The sequence below is a fragment of the Nuphar pumila genome, chromosome 16, assembly GCF_984573655.1.
Source record: "Nuphar pumila chromosome 16, dmNupPumi1.hap1.1, whole genome shotgun sequence".
Classification (NCBI taxonomy): Eukaryota; Viridiplantae; Streptophyta; class Magnoliopsida; order Nymphaeales; family Nymphaeaceae; genus Nuphar; species Nuphar pumila.
This window is the reverse complement of record NC_143264.1, coordinates 77,117,334-77,131,468: the sequence shown is the minus strand read 5'-3', so window position 1 is coordinate 77,131,468 and position 14,135 is coordinate 77,117,334. Positions and strand designations below refer to the sequence as shown.

The window sequence follows — 14,135 nt, the reverse complement described above, 5'->3', positions numbered from 1 at the left end:
GGGCCCTGGTGAGGTCTTGGTAGGACCTCTGAGATCCGGTTTTGAATTAATGGAAAATGAGGCCCACGAGCAGGAGGATAACCTGAACCAGTTCAATCTCTAAAGGATAGAAAACCAAACCAAATCAATTTATTCCTAAACCAATCTAATCCCATTTAAGGTTCAAACATAGAGTAGAGGGTAGCTACCTACTTCGTTTCGTGCCTACTGCAGTCTACTGCGAGCGAAGGGGTTTCAGATTGTTTTCGGTAAATCTTACCTATCAGATGCATTTGACATGGTCGATTTGCTATAAAATGGCACTTGGATAGTGTTTTTAATAAAAAAAATGTGATTATTTAGCTTTGGATATTTATGATATTTATAAAAAATTTTACACCCTTGATTTTCAAACCTCATAGAAACTTATCCACCCATCTGAATCTGATGATGTAAGAGTTGATTCCTAAAGCATCTGTACAATCCAGATTTAAGAAAAAAGATCAAAAAACCTTTCAAAATACTGGTAGGCTGAGGTGAGCATGGATTGGTGTAGGCTGCTACCTTATAGTCTGAAACATATACCTAATTTTATAAAGTTAAACAAAATGCTGTCAATATCATTAAATCTGGCATTTGTTAAAATTCTTTTTCATGTTGTCCACTGTCCAGCCCGACGATAGATATGGGTCTGACATAAATGGGATATAGAAATCAAGTCCGAACCCGATTCATATTGGTTTTGGGTTTGGGCTTAATTTTTAAACCTGACAGGAAATTGGGTCTGAGAAATTCGACCCGGACAGACCCATTTGGTAGATTAAAATATTTTTCGATTTTGCTGCCACATGGAAGAGATGCTTGCACTCTCAAGTCAAGCGACCTTCTTGTAGGCTGAGGAACCAACGTATCCAAATGTCAAAATTTGGACCGTTGGTCACTTGAGATGGACGGTGATGAAAGCCTATCGCTTTTCTGCCACTTGTTCCTGTTTTCTTGGTAAATCCAGATACTTTGAGCTCATTTTCGTTTGGTTTTCTTCCAGATCTTCCTCTGTGAGAGATCCAAGAAACTGAAACCACCATGTTGCTTAGGAGCTCCTCCACCCCCATCTTGGGATCCCTCTTATCTTCCTTTTCGGCTAGTCCTGATGCTTTTGACAGCAGCACCATGAAGCACTCTTGCTCAGAGGGCCTCAAGAAGCTCTCCTTCCATGGTGGTGGCCACCACAATTTCCATGGATTCTCCTGCAACTCTTCCCCAATCAACCATCCTGCGGATTGGCCGATCTCCGACCGCGACAGCGAGTTCGAAGGCAAAACGAGGGGCCGGAGAAGCGTCCAGCGTGCTCGATCGGATGGCAACTTGCGGGGACTTGTGGGGATGGAAGGAGAGGCTGATGATTTCCATAACTGCATATCCTTAAGGTCAGGGAGACGCCCCAGTTCCAAATTGAAGCCAATTCTTTCCTTTTCGACTTATAATAATGGAAACATGGGAGAAGAAGAAGAAGAGGAGGAGGGGGAGGAAGGAGATGGTGGTGATCATGTTTTTTCTTCTATAGATAGGACCATAACATTTGGTCATGGAATTATGTCTATTGAAGGAAGTTTCAGTTTTCCCAGTGGGGATCAGGAGTTCGATAAAGTTATAGAAAGTGAGAAGACTCCTATGGTGACATCTCATGTTCAGTACATGGAAGGGCAAGATAAGGAAGGAAGGAGTGATGCTATACCCCTGTTTCTGACTAAAGGAGTGGGGATTGAAGTTGGTGATCCTGCTGCAGCAATGACTGGTGGAGATGATGGGAACAACTTTCGCCTGCCGCTCTCTGGTGGCGGTGGTGGTGGTGGTGGAGATGAGGGGGACATTGAGAAATATTACCAGAAAATGCTTGCTGAAAATCCTTCTAATCCTTTGTTCTTGAGGAATTATGCTCAGTATTTGTACAAAGTGAGGTCCCAACCAGGTGTCTTTTTTAGTATCATTTGAATAATTTTAACCAAAAATGCTTGAAAAATTTTGTTGGTTTGTGTTGATTGTTTAGCTTTTAGGATTCTTGTGCCGTGCAATTTGTTTGGTTTACACTGTAACAGTTCTACACCATTAATTTTCAGTCGTCCTTGACTGATTTTTCTTTAAACTAGGGGGAGATTCTTTGATTTTTTATTAAACTAGATGGAGATTTTTGAAGCTAATAGGACAATAACTCATACTTGTTATTGCAAAGTTATGAAAAACGCTAACCTTGGTACCGTCTCATTCCCTTCTTACAATGGTTTGGTTCTCTCAAAAAACGGAAAAAGATGAGGTGCAAATCCACGCCACTCAAGTGGTGGTGTTGGCTTAGCTACAGTTTATCTTTGACTGATACCTCAGATAAGTTTGCGAAGGTGATTTGCCATATATCTGGCAAATTTGAAGATTTGAGGCCATTCTTGAACTTCTTTATGAATAAACATAACACTTTCCTCAAGAATAATCAATTGTCATCCAGGAAAATAACTAGCCTGGATGTATAATTTCTTTTCCATTTTCTCTTCTTTCAATGCATACAAGGAACAGACTTACCAAATCACTTCTATGTTTTCTCCTGATTCGGTAACAGACCAAGAGAGATTATCAGAAGGCTGATGAATTCTACTCTCGTGCGATACTAGCAGATTCTGGGGATGGAGAAATCCTCTCACAATATGCTAAATTAATCTGGGAGGTCCATCACAATCATGACAGGGCAGAAAGCTACTTCGAGCAAGCAGTTCAAGCTGCTCCAGAAGATAGGTTTGTAAAATTTCCACCTCTCTTTTTTATTTCTGATCTTTTACTGAAGATAGTTTTTTTGTTAGCGCAGCCATGTTCTTGCAGCTTATGCCAGCTTCCTGTGGGAAACTGAAGAGAGTGGGGATGGGGAAGAGGAGCATCAGTTGAAGGATTTCTCACAATTGCCTAATTATCATGGAGCAGCAGTTGCTTCTACAAATACTTGATCATGGCTTCTGCCCTGGGGGAAATCGTGAGTTTTCATAGTTTTTTTCCTGTTCTTTGGGTTGCCTAGATCGTCAACTCAGTTGAATTAGCAAGGCTGTTTTCTCCTGAATTAGTGCTAATCATAATAGAAATGGTTGAAATAATTACTGTTTTGATATTGACAGAGTTTTTTGTAAATGGATCGCCATCCAGTTCTTGCTCTATCCTTGTAATTGTAACAGTTACTTTTTGACAAAATTTGCAGAAGAATTAAATGTGTTTTGTGAATTTTACTTGAGAATGGGTAATCATCTGAGCCAAGTTTATAGAAATCACTCATGTCAGTACCAGTATCATAGATGTGGCAATCAAACATGGAAGTAGTAAAGAAATAAAATGGCACCGATTATAGCGTGATAAACTTGTGAGGCCATTAAAAATTTAGAAATTGCATGTGTTTGAAGAAAAATAGGAGAATTGAACATGCTGATTTTCAACATGTTGGTTGCCATATTCAGTTTTATCACCCAAGCCAATTGAAGAACCTTGATCACCAAACATGCCTTTGAGGAAGAAGACACAGTCCTTTCAAAATGAAAAGGTCTACCTAACTAGTATATTCTAGATAGAATGTAATAAAGCATTAGCAAATCCATGAATTATATTTAGCATGGATAATTTCTTTCACCGCTGACAAGAAACTTAAGGTTTTAAAGTGTAGGGGTGGGTGCTTCTGTATCTTTAGTCATGAAGGCTTCCCTTAAAATCTCCTAATTACTGCAAAGAATGACATTCAATGCATCAGGGTACACATTAAGTCTATATACTGGAATTCATTCACTAATTCATGAAGAAGGTGATGTGTTCTTCTATAAATTTTATCATAGAGAAACCAACAGGGGCTCCGCTTGTCTGGCAGGAGCAGTTAGTGCACATCACCTTGTGTTGAGACATTGCAAGTTCGAACCCCAAATGGTATGCTTGTATAACTGGTAGAGGTCTGCCTAACCCCAGATTTCATTCTCTCTCGAAAAAAAATATCATAGAAAAAATATGAATACCTGCAGAAGTGCATTTATGCGATTCAATATTGCATGTGACTGAATTGAATTAATAAAGAGAACATTATTAAGCTCAGCATTAATATGTTTCGACAATATAAAATGTCTTATGCTTGTTTTAGAAATTAGAATTCTTAATTGATTATTTAGGGCACTTTTGCAAGCAAGAAAAACTCTCATAGGAAAAGAAAATTTTGCCTATGAGAAGTTTTGATATGATAACTTTTCCTTTTAGAAATGTTTTCGCTTGTTTGTATAGCATGAGAAAATAATACGAGATTTTTTTTTTCACTTGTTTGTTGGTGCATGAAAATTTTTTCCTCTTATATCAAGTGCTAACAAATGGTAGTTATTCTCCTACAATATTGCTAACAAAACAAAATATGCACTAATAAAATTTTGATGGTTGCATGCAATAATGAAACTCCACCCATCATCCAAAAATTCACCCCACCAACCAAGTGGAAGAAAAATGGAAAAGAAAAAAATATCTAATTCATCCTATAGCACATATGTAGTCCAAACATTAAAATCATAGTCATACAAACTTAGACAATTATAAAAGTTTAACATCCATGGTCTTAGCATTACAATCATAGTTTCTCATAAGTGTATTTCTTATAAATCAAGTAACTTAAAGCGACAATATTCTCTCCAAAGCATGTTTGCAATTCGTAAACGAAGAACTTTGTTGCTTCCTTGCTTGACACTTCGTGAGATGATTTCAGTTTCTTCATCGGGATGATGACTTATGTTTTTGTTACTTGTGACATCATCTGGTTCAAATTGGTTAGCATTTGGGTCTTGTTAAAGAATAAAATTGTGAAGCACGTACGCTACAAGCACAATATTTACTTGTGTCTCATACTTGTATTGTTGAGGTGTTTTAGGCATAGGAAAATGAGCTTTCAATAAACCAAATGTGCACTCCACGACATTCCTCAATGATGCATGTCGACAATTGAATATTTCTTCCTTATTTTTTGGGTGGATGAGCTCTAGGATTTGTGTATTCTTGCAAATGGTCTCTGTTTTTTCTAAATGATGCTAGGAATCCAGTTATATTGGGATAACTTGCATGTACAAGGCAGTACTTACCTACGGGACTTCGTGTAGCATCCAAAAGCTCAATAGGATGTTAGTTGGTTCTTTTAGTTGACCATTCATGTCAAAATGAGTGGAGTAGAACCTTATCAATAGAAATCCTGGATAAGGTCAGAAGGCTTTGAGGTGTCTAATAGGGCATCTAACACTTCTTTAATAGTGGAACTTGTGCTCTGTTTTACCTTTCTCATAATTAGTGTGGTTGTTTCTGAACATGAAATAATTTCAATTCTAGCTAATTACTGTTTTTTTTGTATTTTTTTCACGTTCTGAGTGGAGTTGCTTTTTCTCGAGTTTTCTTGTAGTAGTATGTGGTTGTTAGCTTCAGTCAGTTGCCTTATTTCTTGTTTTCAGATACTCAGTGACTTAGATAGAATCTGTGCCTTCACACAGATCAAGTACAAGTCATTGAAGTTAAAGTCGTGTCATTTGTAGAGTTTATCATTTTATGTTTTTAAAAAAGGATGTCTTATTGCATTTATAATGCACTGGTTATGATTAAGAACCACAAACATTTATCAATACACATCTCAACCAGTACCAAGTCAATGGTTTTGGCAACTCCTTGATTGTAAGAACTACCTAAGGTGGCAGCACATTCTGCATGGGGCGCCTTTCTGACAAACCACTAAAACTTCTTTCTTGAGCAGGCTCTTCATTGTTACTCTATCTTGCTTCTTGTTTCTTGTCAGCCCACAATCCTATTGGTCATCACTTTGACTAAATGTGTGTTGGCTTGCCTACTACATTGCTGTGGATGACTGGTTCCAAGAGTATTTTGTGTGAGCATAGATAAAAAGAAAAATTTGTTTCTTCTTTGTTTTTGTTTGATCATGCCCCTTGATTCTCAATTTCATGCAGACATTCATTTTCAACAATGTCTTTTATTGCAGACATTTATATTTTTGTATTGCAGGGACAAACTGGAATGGATAGTTAATAAACATCAGCTTAAAAATGTTTCAGTTTGAGCCTGTTACTCAATAAACAACCTGAGCTCAAACTTGGCTGCATGCTCAATAAAAGCCCAGTAAGCCATCGATGCTTTGCGGTTGCTCTGCTCATTGGAAATTATATTCACTCTTTGTAGGTTTTTGTTAACATCATGTTTCATTTCATCTTATGTCTTTGAGCATGTTAGGTTTTTGTTAAACAAGATCCTTTCAAGTAGCAAAAGCTTAATAACAACAAAGTTACAAATACTGGCTTTTTCATTAATCTTCACCTTTTTCACGATTCCTACCTTCCCAAATTGATTAAAAGCATAATGCTTAACAGAAATACATAAAAAATCACAAGCTCTGAGCAACTTTACTATTAAGAACTAAATTTAAACTCAAAGGGCAAAATCAGTACAGACTCCTTGGAGAAGACAACTTTCTCGACTTACTAAATTACCCTTGAGTTTCTGCAAAAACAGTGTGCTACCACGAATATCATTCAGAAGTCTGTCTAAACGCATTTGCATATCCACAAAATTTTGAGTTCACATGTCCCCCTCAATTTCAAAGAAAAGGGAAAGATTCACATATCTACGAAAGAAACCCATACTCTTACAATCATTTTCCTTACCGAAAGGAAGCAAGATGTTAAAACTGCATCAAGATACAGATTCAAAACAGGAGAGTCCCTTTCAATCAATAAAAGAAGACACCTAGAAGAATCTCAACCATCACAGTAATTAAAAAAAGACAGGTCAAGAACATAACAAAAAGAACATGAAAGATCTACTAAAAAACTGAAAATGGAGAAAGAAGGTCCCTGGGTTACCTTGAGCTTTGAGTTTAAAGCGAACGAGCATGGAACAAGTGATAGAGGAGGAAGGTCATTGGGTCGCTGTGGTTGCAGAAAAACAAATAAGAGGGCCGAGAAGGGCTTTGCCCCGGCTCAAAAAGTTTTTGTTAGGAATCTTTCCAATAAAAACAATACTTTTTAGAAAATGTTTCATAGAGAAATATTTTTTCTGGTTTGGAAAGGTCAGAAAGACCTTACATTTTTTCAACCTTGCTTCACTTTTTTTATATGTTTCTCACTTTATTTGAAAGAGAGTAAAACTCTCATAATTAAAGAAAGTTTTGCCTACGAGAGTTTTTGACATGAGAAGTTTTCAAAAAGAAAGTTTTTCCCTTGTTTGTGTAACATGGAAAAAACAAAGTAGAAAAATGTGAAAAACTGGAAAGAGGAGGAGGGTGGTGATGGTGGTGAGTGATGACGAGATGGTAGGTGGTGGTAATGATGAGAGGGCCCATCATTTGATTGTTGAGTTTGAGTAGGTTCTTGAGAGTGTACCTTTATATGATAAAAAAAAAGTAACAATGTAATAATGCATTAGATGGAGTTCACAAGTGTTTAAGTATTTCATTGAATGTTGGCAAAAATGTCTATGCATGTCATGTATGATTTTGAGTTCATGTATATGTTGGCATATATGACTTTGTCTTGTTGTGATCTTGATTACTAATGATGCATATGCAAGTTTATTACTTGATGGTAAGAATGATTAATTGTGAAATCCTTTATGCTTATATTTATCATTGTTGTAATCATGATCCTCGTTGTGCTTATATGTTATATTAATGACATGCTATGAATTATCTGTTTGGGAAAAGATGTATGCTTTATGTGTTTGTATTCTTTCTATGCCTATATTGTAGGGTATTTTCTACTAGAGCCGTTGTTAATGCCCCTACTTTTAATATTTTCAAGTAATGAGCAAGCTGACTGATGATGATGAGAGGCTCGAGGTGATATCAAGAGAGTTAGATTCCTGTAGAGCTTTTCAGAGAACTTGAAATATTTTTTAATTATGATTTGAATTCTTTAAACTTGTAAACTATGATTAAGTGAGACTATTACTTTGATTTATTTCAATTCAGTTCATGGTTTGATTCAATTATTTCTAGTCTTGCATGTGTGAGTTGAAAACTATAACCCGCCCAAGACTTGAATCGTGTTTAAAAAGAGTTTTCTCTATTTTTCTTGAAAATCATGTAAAGAGATTAAAAAAAAATTCTCTAAATTTTTGGTTTAAAAAATTGGGGCGTTGAAGACTTGGTACAAGAGCTTAGGGTTAAGATTTTTTGGGGATACCAAATTGTCTTTAGAAAAGATAGACTTAATATCAAAGCTTAAGAAAAGAAGTTGTGACTTTTGACACGTCGAGCACTCCAACATTACTGTAAGTATGAGCCAACTTGGTTTTGATTGTTTGATTTAATATTACTTGAAAAATTGTAGTGTAATGCGAGAACTTAGACACATGCTAGGGACCTCATATGGCAGACCTGACTATAGGATCTTGAAACTTAAATAAATATTTTTTTTGAGGGGATAAATATTAATCTTTGAGGGTAAATATTTTATCAGAGTACGCAACAGAAGTGTGATGTAACTCATTCATTTATAACCCTCTAAATTATATTTACAAGTTGGTAACTTATGTACATGACAAAATCATAAAATAGGTGAAAAAAGTATAGAAATTAATGATGGTGGTGAGATGGGTGATGGGGGAATGTAAAAATAAATTTTCTCTTAGTATGAAACATTTCTCCACCACACCTCATGAAAGAATGTTTCCTATAAAAAAATGTACTTTTTAGAAAAACTCTCCCAATAAAAAAGTCTTTCGTTTGGAAGGGTCAAAAAATTTGTATGAAATTTTCATTTTGCATAACTTTTCCTACATCTTTCTTGCTTTCAAACATGCCTTTAGGGTTGTTGGAGTTGCTCACATTTTTCATAGTTTTAATGAGAAATTGATAATTAAAAATGTTAATCAATTGTTTTTTAAGATTTGATTGATTTAAGAATATTAAAAGCGAATGTCAAACATTTGATGATGAAATCATGTATATTCACATGCACAAACCAAAAATATGGTTTCACAAATATTCAGTTTAAATAAAAGATGAAGTTTTTGTAAATATAAATTCTGTTAATAAGTTGTGTCATGTGTCGGCTTTGCTCTTGGGCATTCAAAATTTTGAACTTGCAGTTGTGAGATATTCTACTGCAAAATTGACAGTTCTCTTTCTTTTTTTGAACTGCCATTTCTACTAAGCATGTGCTTTGGAAACAAGCTATGAAAACCCATGAAGATCACTTTGATTGGGAGTTCTTATTGTAGATTATGACTTGAATGAGTTCTTATTGAATTAGGACTTACCTTGCCACATAAAGTTCTTTTTGGACTATTGTTTAGAATCTCATATGATATGAAAAATATAAATTATATAAGATTCTTGATGGATAAGAATTCTGCCTCTAAGAATTACAAATAAATGATGTGTTGTCTTTTGAAAAGGTGGAGGTATACTTTTTGGCTTGAAAGATGAAGAAAAAATAGTCTCTCGTTTGGTGTTGAAAAATGATAGTTTTCTTCTCTTGGACAATTCTCCGATGCTTGAGGATTCTCTTAGATTTTAAGAGAAGTGTGAGAGAAAATGTAATGACTTCTTGGTGACAATGAGGAAGGTTTGAGATGCATGCATCAATCTTCTTGGTGGGTCGAATAACACATGCAATTATTCTTATTTGTGATTTTATTTATTCTCTTTTGTATCGGTAATTGATTATATTAATAAAAGCTTTTGATACTCTCCCATAGATATAAGCGGTTTTGTCGAATAATGTAAAATGCTCTTGTCTTTTAGTTATTTTGCTTTTTGCTAGTTTTATTATTATTGTTTATGTTATCTAATTACATCAATATCAAATTCGACATAGTGTGATCTTAGGCACAAGCCCCAAAATCACAAGTGGCATCAAAACTATTGGTTGTAGAAAAGATCAGGTATGACCTCAAGGGTTATGAATATTAAGTTTGAGGTAAAAAAATTTGATAGTAAAAGAGGACTTTGCATTATAACAAAGAAGAGTTAATGATCTCTTGATCTAACATGATATTTATAAAGCAAGAAAAAACAAAAGAAACTTGATTGAAGGTGGAGCATAAAAGATCTTCTCAAGTAACTAACTTTAGAAGGTGTTTAAAAAAAGTTTGTTGAAAAGCATCGGAGAATATTGATTGTGGCTTGAATGAGTTCTTATTGGACTAGAACTTACCTTGCTACATAAAGAAGCCCCCTTTGGACTTTTGTTTAGAATATCATATAATACGAAAAATATGAATCATATGAAGTTCATTGATGAATACGAACTCTACATTTGAGAATTATAAATAAAGGGTGTGCTTTTTTTTGGTAAGGTGAAAATGTACTTCTTGCCTTGAGAGAGAGAAAAAAAAAGATGGTGGTTTCATTCTCTTGGTGGTTCTTCGATGCGTGGGGCTTCTTTTGAATTTTGAAAGAAGTATGAGAGAGAATGTGATGACTTCTTTGTGATAAAGATGAAGGTTTGTGTTGCATGCATTGATACTCTTGGTGGGTCGAACAACATGTGCGATTGTTCTTTTTTGTGACATTATTTATTCTTTATTGTATTAATAATTAATTATATTAATAAAAACTCTCGATACTCTTCTCATGGATATAAACGATTTTATCGAACCACATAAAATCCTCCTATCTTGTGGTTATTTGTTGGTTTTATTGTTATTGTTTGTGGTCTCTAATAACATCAATATCAGATTCGACCTAGTGTGTGATCCTAGGCACGGGCTCTAAAATCACAACACTTACCTCCAAATAAAATTCTTTTCACTTAATATGAAAAACAAACCCAGCATAAAAATATTGTCTTTCATTTTGTGTACGATCACAGGATTTTTCATTGTTATAAACAATGACATATATACAATTCCCAATGCTGTTTATTTCACAATTTTACTTATGGGCCACTGTTCACATCAAGGGGACACCAGACTAGCAGAAACCCATCCAGTTCACGAACTTGGTCATATTCTATCTGATGTCAAATATAGCCTGATGTCACAGACATGCTGTGATCTCTGCATATATTTTACAAATTAGCGTAGTTGAGCTGACAACTAAATATTTAAAACAGGAAACTAATTGTTAAAACTACTCATTCTTTTTTCTCATCATTCCTTGAAAATAGGCAATTTTTTTGTTTTTGCTCTTTGAAAATAGGAAATTAGATCATCCTTCATATAGTATATTTCTTTCTAAACAAATCAATGTTTATGTTATAACAATTAAAATTATAGCATTCTTAGTTCAGAAACTACCAAAGTACAAATTTAGAAGCCAATAGTTCGACCTATGATGTGCGCACACACACACACTCTTTGTCCCTTCATCAAGTTTTGCACTCTGGTGGTGTCAGATATGACTTACAACCCCACCCGTGAGAAGCAACTTTCCTAAGAAAGGGACGCTCAGTCTGGCAAGTGCTTTCCCATGAAGGGAGGTGTGCCCCCATTTTGATAGAAAAGAGGTCTTTTTAAATTTAATATGTGAGCCCACAACGTATTTCTCATGAAAATGTTTGTTTCAGCCCCCTTAAAATGGGTCACATCCCCCCAACACCCCAAGAAAACAACAATAATGAGAATATAAAGCTATTGGCCTAGCAACTCAACTACTTTCCCAAGCATGATTCTTGTTCATGTAATATGAGAGAGCTCGATTTATGATAAAACTACATTGCCTTACTCTTATGCACGAAAATCAGAAAAAAGCAGAAAATAATTGAGAAAGAACTAAAAAATAATATATAACTCAATTTAATGGTATCAAATCAACTTCAACTCTCAAATGTGAACTACAAGGGTTTCCATTATTTTATAAACGAGGTCTTCCGAATTTCAATCCAAATAAACTACTTAAATTGATAAAACTCTTAAAAAGATAAAACTCATCTTAATTATCTTAATCTAATTAAATATAAGTATTGGATCAAAGATCCATTACAAAATAATATAAATATGAAAATATCTAAACTAAATAATAGGGATCTCTAATGATCCAATAAATGAAGCGAACCTAAAAATAATAAAACTACATTACCCTACTTCTATGCACGAAAATAAAAAAAAGCAAAAAATTATTAAGAAAAAACTGAAAAATAAGAAATAACTCAATTTAATAGTATCAAATCAACTTTAACTCTCAAATGTGAACTACGTAAGGTTTCCATTATTTTATAGACGAGGTCTTCCAAATTTCAATCCAATTAAACTACTTAAACTGATAAACTCTTAAAAAGAGATCCATTACAAAATGATCTATATATATTAAAATACCTAAACTAAATAATATGGATCTCTAATTATCCAATAAATGAAATGGACCTGAATATGCATTGCTCGGCTCCTGCATCAGGAGTCAGAATGGTATTGATTGTAAACCGTGGCCACATCAATGGGGATTTTTCGGGTCTCTAGTGCAGTCATCTCAAACTTTGAAATCCAATGAGATAAACTATCTTCATATTTTGGTGGGATCCACATCTCAAATAATTAGTCACTGGTCCACACATCGAGTAGCCCAAAGAACATGTATAAGCCAATATGTACTAGTGTACCATTTATTTAAAAAAACTAGGGAAATTTTCAAAAACACCCCTAAAGTTTTGGCCATGATAAAAAACACACTTAAGTTTTGAATTTTATTAAGAACATCTCACTAATTTTTTTATGGTTAATTAAAAAGTTTCATAGTTTTCTTTCCATCAAGTGGGCTATCAAATGCACAGTAAAATTACCTTTTTACACACAAAGAACTTACATGAGATTCACTTTCAAAATCCCACGAGATTTCAAATCTCATGAGACCTCACGACACAAATGAGATTCACTTTCTAAATCTCACATTTGAGGTATGTATCAACTCATTTTTTTTATATGTTTGATTGCTTTTGGGGTACTGTTTAAATGAGATTCACTTTCTAAAGTGCTCTGTTGAGGAACATGCTTAGGTGATGGAATAACGACCCCTTAAAATTGACTAGACATGTGGTAAGCGAGGTCCTGTGTCAAGCTGAAGGCCCAGGACCGAATCCCTCTGTAAAATGGGGCGGTTGTTGTCCTGGTATGGGGTCCGCCTAACCCCAACTTGCCTTTCAAAAAAAAAAATGTCAATGTAAAGAGAAAAGGCAGATTTTAGGTTATTTTAATCATTTTAACCAATTAACTCAACTTGAGCTAATGATAACCAAGGTTAATATGAGGGAAATGTGTTTATGATTACCAGGGTATAAATTTATGTGAGTTTTTAATAATATTCAAAACTCGGGTACTTTTTTGGTTATCACCAAAACCTTAGAACAAAAGTCTAAGAGATGTTTGCGACGTAGCCCATGATACCGGAGGTGGGTCAGCTTGGACGAGTCCATTATATTGGTTAGCATTTCTTATCCAAAAGTGTAACATGTGAAATTGAAGATTTATTACTGATATGAAGAGCATTACCCCAGCTTTATTATCCAAAAGAAAGCTACAGACTGTTTTTGAGCTCGAATACCAGAAAATCTAAGGGACTTTCAGGATCGCGTAATCATGAACAAGGGTGTGGTTGATTCAAATAGGGCACTACCCCCCCCCCCCCCCCCTTCTTTCTCTCTCTAATCTACAGTGTGACAAAAGATCGAAATACACCTCTTATAAGTTTGCCTGCAGATAGCTATTTGATGAGCTGCCAAGATCAATTTTATCAATAGATTCAAAATAATGCAGCTATCAATAATCTCAATGGTAGCAGGCGGAACGGGATTGAACAGCAATGATCATGTGTCATGTTTTACGGAACTACTATTTGCCTCAACTTGCTACCATTTCTAATGCACAGCGCAGCACTTCATGACACATTTGAAATCACAAATTGGTATGAGACTTTGTTACATCCACAAGCAATTCATATCACACCTATTCCATGAGATAAGCAAGTTAATCTGTCATCATCCACAATTCCATATCAAAACCGAGCCCTGAAAAAAAAAGCAAACAGAATGCCCCAAATAATTAAAAAGAGAAGAGGAGGGAAAGTGGTAAACTTGGAAGAAATGATCGATTGCATGATTTCACTAAAGAGGCAGATCGTTGGCACGATTTCACTAAAGAAACAACCTCGAAGAAACGATCAATCGCATGTTTTCACTAAA

At 35.0% G+C, this 14,135-nt stretch overlaps 1 protein-coding gene across 4 annotated transcripts; it reads left to right on the top strand.

The window, feature by feature from the left end:
- Positions 1 to 1,001: 1,001 nt before the first annotated feature.
- On the top strand, positions 1,002 to 8,004 carry LOC149813703 (uncharacterized). Of its 4 annotated transcripts, none has more exons than XR_016428251.1 (5): positions 1,002 to 1,932; positions 2,588 to 2,760; positions 2,831 to 2,992; positions 6,028 to 6,141; positions 7,818 to 8,004. XR_016428251.1 is itself a non-coding variant. In XM_089991456.1 (4 exons), the coding sequence occupies exons 1-3, from the start codon at positions 1,063 to 1,065 to the stop codon at positions 2,964 to 2,966; spliced, it is 1,179 nt and encodes a 392-aa protein (XP_089847582.1). In that variant the 5' UTR covers positions 1,002 to 1,062; the 3' UTR covers positions 2,967 to 2,992; positions 7,818 to 8,004. The 4 variants fall into 4 exon arrangements, 2 of the variants coding, with proteins under 2 accessions (XP_089847582.1, XP_089847583.1); XR_016428252.1 differs by having other exon boundaries at positions 7,766 to 8,004; XM_089991456.1 differs by lacking the exon at positions 6,028 to 6,141.
- Positions 8,005 to 14,135: the final 6,131 nt, after the last annotated feature.